Source organism: Idiotropiscis lumnitzeri, chromosome 12, assembly GCF_059441095.1.
Source record: "Idiotropiscis lumnitzeri isolate Australia: NSW breed Sydney's pygmy pipehorse chromosome 12, RoL_Ilum_1.0, whole genome shotgun sequence".
Classification (NCBI taxonomy): domain Eukaryota; kingdom Metazoa; phylum Chordata; class Actinopteri; order Syngnathiformes; family Syngnathidae; genus Idiotropiscis; species Idiotropiscis lumnitzeri.
The window spans coordinates 1,299,799-1,317,604 of record NC_142402.1 but is presented as its reverse complement, the minus strand read 5'-3'; the positions used below and the strand labels follow the sequence as shown (position 1 = coordinate 1,317,604).

Genomic DNA, 17,806 nt, shown 5'->3' with positions numbered 1-17,806 from the left:
TCTGGGACAACGAGCGACAGGGCAATGCTTTTTAATCAATACTGAGTGACCTGCAACGTGAATGTTGGGCTCGAACTGCAGCTTTGACAATCTCAAAATCGCGTTGTCTGAGATCACGATTTTAGTCCCAAAACGATAAATCGTTCGCCCTAGTACAAAATACCGCATATATTATTGATGAGATTATAAATATTTAATATACATCGGACGTTGAACGTGTTCCAGTCTGTGAGCGTCTGCTAAATTGCTAATGTAGCTGTCATCTCATTTTATGTCTAGATACGTATTGATTAAAATACAACTTTTCTGTTCATAGAATCAGAATGCCCTTTATTGTGATTTTACCCAGTGTACAATGAGATTGGAGAGCTCCCCTCTCAGTACAATTTAACAAATAATTTAATCAAATATATCAATTAAATTAATTAAAGTTACATATTAAAAATAAAAAATAAATATGAAAATAAATAAAACATTATATTTCAGTTCCCGAAGGTAAGGGTATTTGTGTGCGAGAGTTCAGCATGGAGATGGCTCTCGGGAAGAAACTGTTTTTCGGTCTGATAGTCTTTGTTTTTATGCATCTGTAGTGCCTGCTAGAAGATAACAGGTCAAAGAGGTGTGAGCTCGGGTGAGTATTGTCCTTGATGATCTTGTGAGCTCTTCTGAGGCACCGCGTGGTGTAGATGTCCGACAGGGAGCCGAGAGGGCAACCAATAATCCTCAGTGCTGTTTTGACTGTTCTCTGTCTGCCTCAGTGCAGCTGCCCTACCAGGCGGAGACACAGTTAGCAGGCTCTCGATGGATGAGTGGTAGAAGGCCACCAGCAGCTTGCTTTCCAGGTTGAATTTCCTGAGGACCCTCAGGAAGTGCAGACACTGGTGGACCTTCTTTATCACTTCTCTGGTGTTGTGTGTCCAGGAGAGGTCATCGGAGATCTGTACTCCCAGGAACTTGAATGTGCGGGCCCTCTCCACACACTCGTCTTTAATGTAAAGAGGGGGTGGTACAGTCTTGTTATTCCTAAAGTCGATGACGATCTCTGGTTTTTGCAGTGTTCAGTAATTTGTTGTCCTCACACCAAGCCGTTCATCTCTAGACCTCCTACTGTAAGTTGTCTCATCTCATTGTGAGATCAGACCGGGCACTATTGTATCATCAGCAAATTTGATGATGGTGTTGTTTCCATGGGTCGGGCTGCAGTCATAGGTGTAGAGAGCCTACAGGAGAGGCCTCAGCACGCATCCCTGAGGGGACTCGGTGCTCAGCGTTCAGGTGGAGGATGTGTAGGGGCTGAGCGTCACAGCCAAGGGTCTGTTGGTCAAAAAGTCCTTAACCCAGGTGCGTGTGAGGGCGGGGAGGCCGAGAGTCACACTATGATGAGGAGGGGCAGCTTTTCACAGATCATTCACCTTAAATTCAAGAGTTCAAATTCAGTTCCTCCTCAAGAAATTGATATTCCCGGTTAATGACTTAATTTGTCAGATGTCAATAGGGGACTATTTCACATGTTTGGGAAGAACCGTGATGCGTAGCTATGATGACTGATTTAAATTAAATTCTAAGCCGGCTTTGGAAAAGGCTAAACAGGATCTTGTGTGTTGGTCAACACAGCCACTCGTTGGCTGGCAGAGTTAATTCAGTTAAGATGCCAATTATGCCAGGTTCCTAGTGCCTGTTCTGCCTCACGCAGATTTTTTTGGTCATTGTTTCTAGCCGTACCTCCTTTGGGGAACGGACATTAAGTGTGCGGATATCCGGTGTTGTTCAGTCACGAATTTTGTAGAGACGAGCCAGTAACACAATACCACGCAGCAGTCGAAAACTTGGTTAGATCTTTGTCTTCTTACTATTCTGCCCTCGCCAGACGTTCTCAAGTTTGTGCAGCTGGACAGATAGTAAACAGCATGAAGAATGAGGAAGAAAAAGATTCAAAAGAATTCACACAAATTCTCAACCCAACTTCTGGAACTCCATTCTTCACCCTTCTTCATGCTGTTTACTATCTGTCTAGCTGAACAAACTTGAGAACGTGTGGCGAGGGCAGAATAGTGCCTTTTTTAAATCTGTTTAAGTCTTCCTTAAGGAGGTAGACAACAATCTTTACATTAATTTGTTTAGTATTTATTTATTTAGTTTATTTAGTACCTTTTTTTCTGCCGCGGACCGGTTCATACAATGGCATACCTTTGAGGACTGGTAACCTTGGGGTTGCTTGCTGGATATTCTGCAAAGCATGCTTTGTATGGGATCTGGTTTTTTTCCTCATTTTGCTAGCTTGTGGGTTTAATAATAGTGTAATACAACCAAGACAATTAGCATCTTGACATGCGCAAAGTGTGCATGAGAAAAGCCAGTCCCTTTTCAAAATCAATAATTTTTCTGCCTTGGATAATAAATAAATCATTTTTCAGCCTTGGATAATAAATAAACAAAGGATTGCAATTTTTTAATTTGTTCTTTCATCTGTGCGGCCCGCCGGGGCCTGGCCAAAGTCGCCTGCGGACCGGGGTTTGTGGACCACTGGTCTAACGGATACACAATAATGACACTAACAATCCTAGCCTTGTTCACACTCCTACAGGAAACGAGGGATGTTGGTGATAAGACAATGTCTCACCAAAGAGGAAACCAGCTAAGTAAGGGTCGGTGGCACACCAGAATCCAAACACACGGCCTCCCTTCTGTCAATGGATTGAATTAGCGCGTCCCTCAAAGACGCTAATATTGAGGTTCAAATCAAGGTTACCATTCCATGACCCAACAAAGAGGTGCCAACCTGACTTTTAAAAAACAGATAATTTACAGAACCCTTGCCACTAACACCAGTCAACCTGGGGACCTGAATCACACATTACTAATGGTGATTGGCTTTCATGCCCCCTAACTGGAAATGCATTAAAAATATGTGCACGTGTGCCCGACGTCTTTGTTTTGGATTTTTTCTTTAAAGGCTTTACAGGCTGCATGTTGAATGAACACAATATCTGACACATTGATCGATCCAAATTCACCCGTTGGTCAGACGTTAGTCACTGAAATGGTTTTGACTCATAAAACATTAAAATATGAATGGCGATTTCTGGAAAACTCTGAAGATAGATTAAAAAAAAATAATTTACAGAGAGGGAATCTTTCCCGCCTCCTGTAAACAAAGAAATTTGTTGAAAAAAGCCTCAAAATGGGAGGAAGGCCAGGCACGCAAGAGCAAGAAAAGTGGTTCCAGCCTGCATACGGGCAAGGCCAACCTCTATCACGCAATACCCTGAACGTGGTTGCCACTAAACACCACCTTCTGAGCATGCAGTACCCCCTTGGCTTTTTAATGTCTAATCTTTTAACTCAGACATACACATTTTTAATGTAGCTCCAATATGTATTATGACTACCGAATTGTCAGGACCATAGGGTCCACCGCATTAAAGGGCGCAGTCTCAGTTGCTATGTCGGTATTTAACACATACATAGGACGCAACGCATTATTGGGCGCAGATATGACAAAAGATAATCTAGTGCTAAAACAGAAGCTAGCATGCATGCCGATGTATGTTTAGAAAAAGGCAGCTTTGAAAAGGGCAGCAGTTCTTGTGAAAATTTGGGACTTTTGGGTGTGCCTTATAATCGTGAAAATGCGGTAAATTAACAAGGATTTTTCCACTCATTTTTGCCCAGAATTAACCCAAATGGGCATGGTGCTGCCCAGTGGTGAATGGGATTTAGTGCAGGGATTAAACCTTGAATTGCCATCTATTTATTACGTAATTTCTTAATGTCATTATTGCTACTTTCATCACCGCTACATGTATTTTGCAAGACAGGTTCATGCAGTTATGCAAGGTCCCCCAATATTGATTCACCATATCAAAATTTCCAAGTATATTTTCTTAAATTAATTAATGAATTGTATTTTTTAAGATAATTTGGAGGCGGTCAATTTATAAGTACTTCATATGCTGAAAAAGGTTGGGCACCTCAGCTACAATACTCCAACTGTCCTGATTTGTAGTGTGTCTATAGTCTCTCTGTTTACTCATCTTGTGCAAGATGGTGGTTGTCTTTAATTGTGGTAAAAACCATCACCTGATCTAGACAACAAATCCATGTTGGATGGTGGGTGCTCCTGCACAAGACCCTTCTCAGCTATCTGTGGCCATGTAATACTAATCACTAACTCTTGCAAAAATACTCTTGATTGATTGTTGTGGCCATAAAACAAGAATGCAATGTCACATGACTTGTTTGTGAGACATTTAGGTCCTGAAATTGTGTCGCATGAACACAGGCTGAACCAGGAACACCAAAATTGTTTAAAAACTCACCAACGGATTTGGGTGAGAAAAAGCAAACTACAGGTATGCAGGAACAGTAGCCATAGTTCCACAAACGTACCTCAACATGGAAGCATAGCCACATACCTGAAGACCTCCATTGGGGCCAGTAATGTTGCCAGTATGTCAGAAATGCCATGAACACTGGCGATTTTGCTGAAGGAGATAGTTAAAATCCAGGAAAATCTTAACAGTATATCCTCAACTATGGCACTGTAGTAATAGGCCTACAAACAGACATGCAGGCGAAGAAAATATGAGCACAGTACAAGTTAGTGCATCAACAAAGTGCAGTCAGGAATGCAATCTTCAAAGACAGATGGAATAATAGCTGTAAATATACCTTATGTGGGTAGACTATCTCCTCCCTCAAAAAGGAATTTTCTCCAGCATTCCGGTCAAAAAGGCCCCAGTCCATCTTCAGATCCCAGACTAGTGTGTAACATGAGCTGACCATCAAACAAGTGACATACAAGTAGAAGAAGATCTTGGCATCATCATATGACTGAGCTGAAGAAGCAAGACAACAATAATAATCTGTTAGATTGGAAGAAAGCACACACACACACACGTATATATATATATATATATATATATATATATATATATATATATATATATATATATTATAAGGAAACAAGCAAATCAGTCAGTTAAAATATTGTCTTGTTTTTATTTTTATAAAAATAGTTATGTTAAATTACAGCTAATAATCAAGAAAGAAAATACATAGTTATAATTAGACTAAAAGTATGATTACTAATTTATCTTTCTGAGCTGACAGATTACCTTGACTAGAATTAATAAACACAACCTCAAAGAAGCCCCTGGTCTGAAACGAAAAAACTTCAAGCTCGACTAAAATTTGCAGCGGCCTACATCATCATATCTTATCGCTCCATACTGATAGCCATTGACGAGCGGTGTTATTTGCTAGCTTAAGGTCATTGTCTGTGCACGGGCTGCTCAGGCGACAATCCTGGAGAATGTGGGCCATCGTTTGGTTGGGGTTTCCGCACGGGCAGTCAGCGCTGTTCTTGAGGCCCCACTTGACTAGGTTATCCCCAGTCTTGCCAACCTTGGCTCGTGCGCGGTTGAGCGTGGCCCAGTGACGTCTTGGGAGGTCTTTTCCCGCAGACAGGCTCTCGCAGATGTCGGGTAGAGCCTCGTTTGGGTTGTCGCTATCGGTACGTCTCCAGGTTCTGAGTCGGAAGCTTGGGGCTGTCGTCGCGCCGAGTCCGTCGATAGTGACGAAGCTCTTCCTAGACACGAGGCGCCTCTGCTCCTCCTGGTGTCCATGTAGTGGATGGCGTGGATCTTTTTGCTGCCTATCCCTCTCTGCCTTTGAGATTGCAAGGCGGCGGATGTTGGGCGGTGCGATGCCAGTCAATCTATAGAGTGCTGGTAAGGGCGTGGCTCTCAGGCTGCCCGTGACGACTCGGCAGGCCTTGTTGAGCTCTACGTCGACCTTTGCGGCATGCACAGAGCGGGCCCATACTGCTGCGCAGTACTCTGCAGTCGAGTAGCATAGTGCCATCGCTGTCGAGCGGAGAGTGTCCGGGTCAGTACCCCAGGTCGAATTGGCCAGTGTCCCGAGCAGGTTGTTTCGCGACGAAACCTTCTTGCGAAGCTTCGCCACGTGCTCTTTGAACGAGAGGGTACGGTCGAGCGTAACGCCAAGATACACCGGGTTAGGTGTTTTCTTGAGCGTAACGCCCTCCCATTGGATGTACATCTCCCTCTTGGCGTCTTTGTTCCTGAGGTGGAAAAAACAGGTCTGGGTCTTGCCTGGGTTTGGGTTCAAGAACCAAGCCCTGTAGTAGGCTGTTAGTGATTTGAGGGCATCCGACAGTCGTTTCTCTATGGTGGCGAAGTCGTTTGCCTGCGTAGCCAAGCAAAGATCATCGGCATAGATGAAACGACGGATGTTGTGGAACGTCGGTTGGTCATTGGTGTAGACGTTGAAGAGTAACGGAGCAAGGACAGAACCCTGGGGGAGACCGTTCTTTTGGTCTCTCCAACGACTACGTTTCCCGTCCATTTCGACGAAAAAGCGACGGTTTGAAAGCAGGGAGCGGATGATGTTGACGACACATGTATTTTTAACCATTTGGGTCAGCTTGTAAAGTAAGGCCCTATGGTTTACTGTGTCGTACGCTGCAGTGAGGTCGACAAACACTGCCCCTGTTATGTTGCCACGCTCGAAGCCGTCTTCGACATATTGTGTCAGGTTGAGCACCTGTCCACAACATGAGCGGCCAGCGCGGAAGCCACTCTGGTCCGCGGTGAGATGTTCTTCTACCGTGGGGCTGATACGGCCAAGGAGAAGGCGCTCATACACTTTATATAGAACGCAAAGGAGGGAAATGGGTCTATAGCTTGTCGGAAGCTTTGGGTCCTTTTCAGGCTTCAGCAATGCGACAACTTTGGCTTTCCTCCATATTTTGGGTAGTTGGTAATTGGCGACACAGCAGTTGAACAGCGACAGGAGCCAGCTTCTTGCTTTAACTCCGAAGTGCCTTATCATTTCCGGAGAGATTCCGTCTAGGCCTGAAGCTTTACCTGGTTTAGCGGTGAGAAGGGCTTCAGAGAGTTCGACTGGAGTGAAGGGAAGTAATATTTCGTCTGAGATGTTATTTATACGGTTAATTTCTTCCCTCATCTTCTTGCCGAACCCTCTTTCTCTGGTCAAAGGCTTGCCATTCATGACAAGCTGTGCTGCTACTTGGTTTGGTGTAACAGCAGGGGGGCTCTGTTGGGGCTGTTTTTCAGAGTTCAGCTTTCGGATGAGCTTCCAAGCCTCCTTACTGTTGTGGGTCATATCTATTGATGACACAGTTTCCCGCCACCGTGACTTTCTTGCCTCGCTAAGCGAGGCGAGCAGCTGGTCGCTCAGGTCTACAGTGTCGGCAGCAAACGGATCTGCACTGTATGCATCAATATAGCGTTCATACAGAGTCTTGCTTTGGTCATCAAGTCCAGGAATATAGTTCTTCCGACAACCTCTGGGGATGTTCTTTAGTCCCGTCTTCCAGACAAGAGATTGAAACTCTTCATAGCATTCTGGAATCGGTTCTATTCCACCTATAAGGGGCTCAAGGTCGGTTTGGAAGCTGTCCCAATCAGCTCGACGGTAGTTGAACCGTACCATTGGCTTGGTTTCAACTGGTCGCACTGTCGGTACAACCGATACAATGATAGGTCGGTGTTGTGACCGAGGTATAGGTTCAGATACAAGTTTGGTGAAGTTTTGACGGTAGCGAGTGGGGACAAGCACAAGATCCGGGTTGTATCCCTTTCTCCAGCGCGCGCTGCGGAAGGAGGGTGGATCCTTTGCACTGTATATGATGGAGAGATGATTGGCCAAAGCCCACTCCTCCACTGCTTCTCCGTCGGGGTCATTAGCCTCGTACCCCCAAACAGTATTATGACTGTTAAAGTCTCCGACGACTAGGTGGACTTTGTCGGATATGGCACAGCTCGGCGGCCATTTAAAGGGGGTAGGGGGTGGCTTGTACACGGAAGTGATGGTCATGATCTTCAGTTGTACTTCTAGTACTTCAACTCCATCCGCAGTGAAATCGAAGAAGTTTTCTACGAGCGAGGGATCACGCACATAGACTGCACTTCCGTGTACTCTGCTGGGATGGTGGATGACAAGGTGCATTCCGGGAATACGATAGGGCACGGATGTTTGGTGCGTTTCCTGGAGGCATATGACGTCTGCCTGGCATTCTCCAAGTATTTGGGCTTTGGCAGGTGACAGACCTTCTGTATTGAAGGTTAAAACCTTAAGCTTTGTCATTTTCCAGAGGTCGAGGGTTTATCCTTTTACCGCCTCTGGGGTGCCGTTGTGTGGGCGTTGTGTAGCAATTGGTCGCCTAAGCTTAACAGGGAGCACCTCGAGAAGGTTTGCTACTTGCCTACATGAAAAAGCTGAATGACACCTGGACTGTTTCACGATCAGACGAAACAAAGATTGAACTATTGGACATGGCTATAATGATGGTGGTAACATGATGCGGGATGTTTTGCAGCTACTGCTACTGGCGCACTGCACAAGTGAATACAATAATAAAAGTCGAAGACTGCCTCGTATTTTCTCAAATTCATCTCAAATCACTGAAAAAACTAACAAAAATGTCCATTACAGAGCCCTGACTTCAATCCCATTGAAAGTGCAGACGTCGCTTAAAGTCAGTGCCAGGAAAACAATCAATTTAAATTAACTCGATCATTTCTACAAAGAGGAATAGTCAAATATTTAACAAATCGAATGTGTGGACTTAAAAAAATACTGCCAAGAAACCAAACAATTTAAATTAATACAATACAATACAACTTTATTTATATAGCACGTTTCACAACAGCTGGAGCTGTAATTAAGCACTTCCCATATGGTGTAATATAAATTAAAAGGATGGGTAAATGCTAATAATATATGCACGGATCATGTTTCCTCTACATGCCATATCCTCCATGAATAGTAGTCAAATATCCTGGCAGAATTACCCAAGTAACTATTCTATGATTTGGGTGAATGCAGACGGAATTCCCACCAGAATATTACAATTTGAGTAGCAACTTGATATTTCTCACACATACTATGACAATATTACAAAGAAAGTTGTAATATTTTTTATTTTATTGTAAGCATAGTCTCTTCATATCCCTTGTAGAGAAACAAAATTGTCACTTTAATGTATAAAAACCATAATCAATTGTCAGCAAAACGAATGTGCAAATGGATATGCGTGCCCACTCATGTCATGTTTGGTGACTAACTGACTTTGTTTTTTTCGAGACCCTGGGCCTGGTGGATGGGCGGAGCCTCCAGTGCACACCTGCTGGTCATTCCAATCAGCAGGGTATATAGGTGCTGGAGAACTGAAAGTTAGTCGCCGGAAAATTGTTGCTACTAGTCTGGTTTTGCTTGGTAATCGTGTGCTTTTGTCGTTCGCCACATTACTTATTCCCACTTGAGTAAATTCCCGGTTTTAGTACTTCCTGTCTTCGTCGCTTTTGTTTGTCCTACCTTGTGCAGTTCGGACTTATTTTTGTTTGGTTTCTAGTCACCTGTCTTTCTCCTACTTGGGCTGAGTTCCTTTGTTAGTTATTCACTGTGCTTCCGTTACATTAATTTACGTTAGTCCTTATGTCTTTTATGCCGGCATCTAACATCCACTGCGCTCCGCCCATCCACTTACGTTAGTTTTGTTTCCGCGTCAGCCTTTTGCTGATGTTGTTATTGTTTTGATTAATTTGCCTTTATTTCTTGTTCTCGTGCTCCCTTGGTGGAATAAAATTCAGAATTTTGCTCTTTATTTTTTTGGCTCTGCTTTGGGGTTAGAAATTCTGTGCACATGATTGTGACGCTCATATTCCAAAAATTACACCCATCGCCCAATATTTTAGATTTTATAGTCGGAACTAATTGCATATGAAAAGGCAACGATGGGAGCTGGCTCCCATCCATAGAATCCTAAATATTACAACTTTCATTACATTTTCAGAGTATGATTTGGGCATGAGTAGAGATGCACATGGTATTTTGCTGAGGATCGATTACATGAACTGCTCAAAACTGTTCAAGATGCGTATGTATGTCATTATGAATGAGATGTCATTGAGGACGACAATGGTGACCAACTAATTAGCACGTGCCTCACAGTGCAGAGGTTAAGAGTTTGATTCCGGGTTCCGGCCTTCCGGTGGGGTTGTCCCCCCCTTGTGCGTGCGTGGGTTTTGTCAGGGTACACCGGTTTCCTCCGATATTCCAAAAACAGGTTGACTGGATACTCTTAATTGTCCCTGGGTGTCACTTTGAGCGTGACTGCGTGTTTCTCAATGAGTGCCCTGCCATTGGCTGGCAACCAGTAGTTCAAGGTGTACCCTTAGCGCCTTGAACGGTGGTTGAATAATGGATGGACGGATGAATAGCAATGCCATTGATAGTTGCACAATTAATCTTTATTCACACTGCCTAATTGAATGCGGGCCAATTAATTTTCAGTGGTGTGTTAATTAAGGTTGCATCTGATTAATCAAAGTCAGCTAAAAGTATACAATGCCATACGACAGTATTGCTTTATCGCTCGTCTTTGCGATACGCATAGCGCATGTGCCGTTATTGACATATTGTGCAGCACTAATCCTTGTAGAAGCTGGGTTTCTTTTAAGGTCTCAACAAAAAAGGTAAAAAAGTATAAAGATGAAAGCTGATGAAACGTTTGTTAATGTTATCCCAGCTAGCACTTATGCGTCTAAGAAGTGTGTACGGAATTGATATCCAAAAAGTTTGTTGTCATTCTGATCATTAACTTAATACCTCTGAGCAGTGTGCATGAGAAGAAACTCAAATTATTTTTGTGACCAATAGGTAACTTGTGAATTTCCTTAAACTCTAAAAGAAGTCACATTAAAAAGCGAACAGCGATCACATGTATGCAGTGAAAACTTGTACATTTAACGTTGAAATTAATTTTTTACAAACAGAATTAAATGCAAGACTATCAACATAGAACAAATGACTGATAATGACAAAGTGGGGCGACAATATTTACTTAAAAAGAACTGTCCACAATGCATTGTGCCCAAGAACGAAATTTTCATTTCATCATAAGCAACTTCCAACTTTGCTTCAGAGAATTGTTCATACAGACGACATAACTACAGTCATTGATTGTGACCACTTTACTTTCAATCTCTCCCGGCTGCAACCCACCTGATTCAAATGATCAGCTCATCAGCAAGCTCTGAAGAAGCCTGATAAGTATCCTGCTCATTTGAATCAGGTGGGTTGCAGCTGGGAGAGATGGAAAACATGCAGGACAACGGCCCTCGAGGACTGGAGTTTGACACCCCTGCTTTAAGGCAATATTCATTGGATCGTTGAGTAAGAACAGAAGTGTTATTGTTGCAATGATGTGCAACATTTCCTACTGTTTATTGTTCGCATTAATCTGTGTGAAACTGTCTACTAAGTATACCTTCATGTGTGCTGTAGAGTGCAGCAAATGTTACAACAAAGAACGAAGTGGAGTATTTCCCAGCATTAACCAGGTGAGGGAAAGCCCTTTTCGTGTCCCGGTAACGACGAAGACACTGGATGAATCTGAACCAAGCAGGAAGACAGTGAACCACTGCACGGACGCCATAGGAGTAGGTATTACACACATCGTTACCTGAGCAAGATGACATTTGAATCCTGTTATAATCAGATTTGATTACGAACAAATAATATTTGATTGCTGGACAATTGCATTATTTTATTGTAAATAAGAGAGCAGTCTCACCTTCGCTGCTGATAAGTCCATCATGTTTTTTCCAGTTAAGTTCAAAACTGTAAAAACAAATCATATACTCCAGATCTAACAAAACAACTCCCAAAGAGTTCAACTGATCAGCCAACCAGAAGTCAGCAAAGCCAACACGATGGAATGGTGCAGTCATTACCCGAAACTGTGGAGGAAAATATGGATGATGAATTCCCCCCCGAGTAACATTTTATATGCTGTGATCGTTAATTACATCAAACCAATGACCAGAACAAACTCAACAAACAAACTGGTTTCTTTTACATTCAACATTTGCAGACTGTAAATGTGGGTAATGTTACCAGCAGTTTGAGAAGCCAGAAGCGTGACTTGTAGTAGCAGGTCTTGAATGGGTTGAAAAGGAAGACAATGAAGAAGCCATAAAGAGCCAAAGGATTGGCCTGCATCGGCACTGGAATGCTGTCACTGAACAGACATGACAGCAGGCTGACACACCACAATACCCCCAAAAGTCCTGCAATCTGAAGACAAAAAGATCAAATGAGCCAAAAAAACGATTATTTCTTTTGCATTATAAATGACCATCTTTTCTGATGCAAATACTTTTTCCAAGCCATGATAAATATTCATTTCTATATTAGCAAGTTGCAAAGTCTGTTTTTGTGTTTTTGCATCTTTTATAACATGAAAGCAGTAACTATGTGGCAGTGGCACTAAAATTTGATTCTGAAGCATTTTCCAAATTCTGTTTAACAGAGCAACATAGCTTTAAATATAGCATTTGCAGGAATTTTGTCTTGGCATAGAGAAAATTAGCTCACCAACTACCAGGGTGAGAATTATAGCACACTTGATGCTAAGAGTTCATTGTGTCATGGCTGTAGTACTTGAGTCCGGACTCAACACTCGCACACTCAAGAGAAATATACAAATACAAAAAAACAGAGAGGGGGCTTGCCTAACATTCAATGAGAGCTTATTCCATAGGGAAGGAGAAAAAAGGCGCAATTCCCCTTGAGGTTGCGCTTAGTCCTCGGCACCTCCAGCAGCATTTGGTCCACTGACCTGAGGCAGCGGGTAGGTTCGTAGGGGGGGAGAAGCTCAGAGAGATACGCTGGGGCGAGGCCATTTAAAGCTTTGAAGACGAACACAAGTATTTTAAAGCAAACTCTAAAGTGCACTGGGAGCCAGTAAATATTGGGGTTATGTGATCCGTCTTAAGAGCTCCAGTGAAAAGGCGAGCGGCAGAATTTTGCACCAGTTGTAGGCGCTTGAGCGAGGACTGGCTGACTCCAAAGTAAAGTGCATTACGGTAATCTAGCCTAGATGTAATGAAGGCATGGATAACTGTTTCTAAGTGCTGTTGGAAAAGAAAGGGCTTCACTTTAGCCAGATGCCTAAAATGAAATAATCTGGATCGAACAACAGCACTGAGATACACACACCTAAAAATAAACCAACAGATATGAATGATAAATGTTGTTGTTCTGCCTTTCAGGCGAGGTTTATCTCATTTGTTTATGACAAATTTTATTTTGAAAGGCATGCTTTTATTTAGGCGGATGTACCGGAAAGCAGAAAGTGTTGATGGCTCAACTACGTATGGGAGGGCAATAGAGTTTCTTTGTTGAGAGAGGAAGAAGGAGAGATCGCATTGAATCCAACTGCGACCAACCACCCTCAATCCCAGAGTTTTACTGGATTTTGACCCACAGACTATTGTGTTCTAATGCTATAAAAACATTGCCAAATTATTACTACCAAAAGAAATATTTTACTCTGTTACAGGGCTGGGCGATATGGCTGTGAAAACTATATTGGTAGGCATGTATGTCATATCGGTCGATATATATATATATATATATATATATATATATATATATATATATATATATATATATATACCGTATTTTTGGACCCATAAGGCGCACTTTAAAGTCCGGAAAGCCGTCCAAAAAAGCCAGGGCGCCCTTTGAGGTGGAGCGCCCATTGCGTCGACCAAGTGCGCCGCTGGGCTGACGGCGAACATCAACTGCCTGCACACCGCTTATATAGAGAGAAGGCGGGTGTGGCTTACGACAGCAGGGGGGCGTGAGAGGGGATCGATGGGTGTGGACAACAGGCGGACGTGAGAGGGGAGATGGGTGTGAATGACAACAGGCGGGAGAGGGGAGACAAAACAACACAAAGGCACGCCCCCAGTGCAAAGCAGCGCGATGCCCCTATCGTCGCTGTTGGTCTGTGACTCCATGCGTGCCCATCTGACAGCCGCTGTGAAAAGTCAAGTCACGCATATGAACTCAGAGCTTGCCATCATCCCGGGAGGCTTGACAAAGGAACTCCAACCACTCGACTTAAGTATAAACAGAGCGTTCAAAGTGAAGTTGCGTGCTGCGTGGGAGCGATGGATGGCGGAGGGCGAACACAGCTTCACAAAGGCTGGGAGACAGCGAAGAGCAAGTTATGCCACAATTTGCGAGTGGATTGTAGCTGCTTGGACGAACGTGTCTGCTAGCTCTATTGCAAGAGCTTTCGCGAAAGCCGGCATTACATCCGGGGAGACGCTCAGCAGCGACACAGACTCGGACAATGACGAGAGGGAACCTGGCGTGTTTGAGGGAGAATTTGCCCAACTATTTCTGTCTGATACGGAAGACGATGATTTTGAAGGATTTGTGGATGACTGATAACTCTTAATGTGAGTACCTTGTTAAATAAAATACAACCAAACGCAGTTTTGCTCCTGTTGCCGTTTTTTCAAAACAGCTAGCCATGCTATCGTCTGTTTTAGTGTGCATGCATGTAAACTAAGGTAATGTATGGTAGGCTGGGAGGCAGAATTTTGCTGGGCCTACACTTTTATGCTTTTCAGTTGATTTGGGATGATAGTTTTAGTTTTGATGTAACACCGTGACCGCACATCGTTTGTTGACAAGTGACTTGCTCACACCGGCATTGTGTCGGCATCCCATCTGAGGGGCTGCGCCGCAGCGAGACGGCGAGGCAGCGAGATGGCGAGGCAGACTGATAATGACTCGTGTTGTTTATCTTGGATACAGAAGACAAGGACTTGGTGCATTTTTGGATGAGGACAACTTCAGCACGTTGTTAAAAGCTAAAATAAAGTACCACTGAACTCCCGCTGCCATTTTAAAAACACGCTAGCGCGACTGAGCAGCCAGCGAGACTGCTCGATTGGTCGGTTGTGTTAGCGCCCGATGAGTCGGCGCGTTCTATCTATGTAACAAATACAGAAATAGCGCCCCCAACAGGTGTTGCGCCCTTTGACACGGCGCGTCTTTTGAGTCCAAAAATACGGTATATATATCGACCGATATGACATACATGCCTACCTATATATATATATATATATCGACCGATATGACATACATGCCTACCGATATAGTTTTCATATATATATATATATATATATATATATATATGTATGTATATATATGTACATATATATATATGTATATATCACGTTTCGTCCTGTGCGTGTCCGCGGTGGGTGCACGGCCTGTGCGTGTCCGCGGAGGGTGCTTGTTAGCGGCTTCACTGCGAAGTACGCCCGCCTCCCATGCGACGGAGGTCTCGTGTACTAGAGCTACGGGCCGTTTAGTCCCGCGCGTGTCCAGGAAGGGGGTGCTTGTTATCGGCTTAACTATTAAGCAAGCGTTTCCTCAAGACGTTTGTTTTGAGTCACGCTAGCTCAGCGGCGCATGCGTAAGCCTCGGGTTGTATTTCCTCAACAGAAGGGAGTTAGTGACGAGTCGGGCAGTGGTAGGTCGAATTTTCTCCGTTGTTTTTTTTTTTTGGGAACGATAATTTATCGATACCATTTTCTATTGTTCACTCACCCAACTATCGCGATACATATCGATATCAAATGATTGCCACAGCCCTACTCTGTTATTTTATCAGAAAAAAAAGTATATTTCTATTGTTTTCCATTTTTTAGTTGACAGCGTGAGAAAATAGCTAAATTTGGTCAAAATTCCCATTCCATTCCGGAAAAAAAAACTGAAAAAGAGTTTTTTGTAAAAACAAACATTTTAAGCACAACCTAGACCAGGCATCACCAAATGGTGGACCGCGGGATGGTTCGGACCGGACCCATGACCAATCTATGATGATTTTTTTTCAGGGCGCATTCGCAAACGTTGGCGCTGCAAGTCTAGTTAATACGGAAAAGGTGTCACTGATTTGAGCCAATCAAATCTTTTGTTTACGATCCACTGCCAATTGCGAAGGAGACCGGAAGAGAGTGCTGCTGACAGTATGCCTTGCTAAAAAGTTAGCAAAGTCGATGCGTGTTGTTTTAAATGAATGGACGGAGAAATTTAGTTTTGTTCTGGCTGCAGCCGATTCAAAACCAGTGTGCATCATATGCTCCGAAACCGTCGCAACATTGCCCAATGGCCCTGATTCCGTTGCAACCCAAAATTAAGTCACTGGCAGGGCAGTCACAAACTCATTTTTCTCATTAAGAGAAGTTAAAAAAATATTCAAAAGAAAAGGTGGTGTCAAAGCTCATTTTGAATTAGTTTTTCATGGGGACAGCCATTTTTATTGATTGTGTACTGAACATGTTGACCTGTTTTACTTGGATAATTAGGCTTTCCGTTTTTCTTTAGGCGGATAACTCTTTGATTTAAGAAAAAAAAGGTAGAAGATGTTAACTCAATGCTTAGGACTTGATATATTTCTGCAGGAGATATTTTACAGTTTTTTCTGGAAGTGACAAACTTAAGTTCCTGGAGCCACATTGTCTTGAATGTGAAATAAACGCCTTAATTCGTTTCACTGGCAAACGTGTTTAACTGGAACATTGCTAAATATTTAGTATATAAGTGCGCTCTGTTGAAAATGACTAAATATTGAAACTATATAAAAATGTGAACATAGGCTAGACATTAAGTTGGACTTTGGTTCGGACCTTTTAATTGGAAGAAATTTTAGTCGTGGACCTCTGTGACTTTTAATTGAATACCTCTGACCTAGACAGTAACACGACTATTTTTCTTTCTTTTGTGCCAGCACAAACATCGAAATAATGCTTTCCTTCTACAAAATAACAAAAAGAGCACGACAAAAGGTGCTTTGGATCACAAAACAGTTTATTTGCACATTAAAAAAATATTGAAATGCTGAAATTAACTCTATACAAAAGTGGAAGAGAGTGTGTGCCTGTGTTTGTGCATGCATCTGTGTATGTGTGTACACCCCCACCTGCACCCCCCCATGCGAATTACACTTTTTTTTTTGCGTGCAGGATACACTAAAACGATGCAAGGCCACACTGCGTGTCTCACACCACACTCATGTTTTGCTGTGCTTGCAGACTTGGCATTTTAGGTGTGGCATGGCTATTTTTGCCGTGGGTGTCAGCTATTTTATTTTATGTTTAGAGAGTGGTGCAGACCGCTGGATTTTGCCCCAAAATAATTGTCTTCAAAGCGGTCTTTGGCATCCGCAGCCGTGATGTGTTGGAGCAGCTTGTTGGTAATAATCAGCAGGTCATTCACTATTCAGTGGTCCAGCAGTCGCAGTGAAAGTGTCTCTTTGCTGGCAGCCTGAACCATCCCCAATCACTGTGAGATGCACGCCCTGTAAATTACAGAAATACATCCATCCATCCATCCATTTTCTATACCGCTTCTCCTCACAAGGGTCGCGGGGGGGTGCTGGAACCTATCCCAGCTATCTTCGGCCAGTAGGCGGGGGACACCCTAAAGTGGTTGCCAGCCAATCGCAGGGCACACAGAGACGAACAACCCCCGCGCTCACACTCATACCTAGGGTCAATTTAGAGTGTCCAATCAACCTGCCATGCATGTTTTTGGAATGTGGGAGGAAACCGGAGTACCCGGAGGAAACCCACGCAGGCACGGGTAGATCATGCAAACTCCACACAGGAAGGCCGGAACCGGGATCGAACCCACGGCCGATGCTGTCTCTCACTGAGAGGCCATTGTGCTAACCAGTTGGCCACCGTGCCGCCCCTACAGAAATACACACAATCGAGAATATGATTTTATTGCTGCAATATGCATTCTTTTCTTCACCTTTCTTTGCACCAATAATGTGAGGAGCTCTTTGGCTGCTGAATGCACAATCTCTATTTCATAGAAATTGTACATGAATTACAGCACTTTTTTTTTACTGTTGTTATACACTCACAATCCCCCGCCCCTCTCC

At 43.4% G+C, this 17,806-nt stretch overlaps 1 protein-coding gene across 6 annotated transcripts in view; it reads right to left on the bottom strand.

The window, feature by feature from the left end:
• The window catches only part of LOC148325142 (solute carrier family 53 member 1-like), a 280,462-nt gene that overhangs the window by 48,290 nt on the left and 214,366 nt on the right, over positions 1-17,806 (bottom strand). For all 6 annotated transcript variants that reach the window (XM_088311143.1, XM_088311148.1, XM_088311147.1 and 3 more), the window contains 5 exons: positions 11,947-12,126; positions 11,624-11,789; positions 11,318-11,512; positions 4,672-4,838; positions 4,416-4,555 (listed from right to left, as the gene is read on the bottom strand). In XM_088311143.1, the coding sequence (XP_088167269.1) occupies positions 4,416-4,555; positions 4,672-4,838; positions 11,318-11,512; positions 11,624-11,789; positions 11,947-12,126 (848 nt within the window). The remainder of the gene's footprint in view (positions 1-4,415; positions 4,556-4,671; positions 4,839-11,317; positions 11,513-11,623; positions 11,790-11,946; positions 12,127-17,806) is intronic.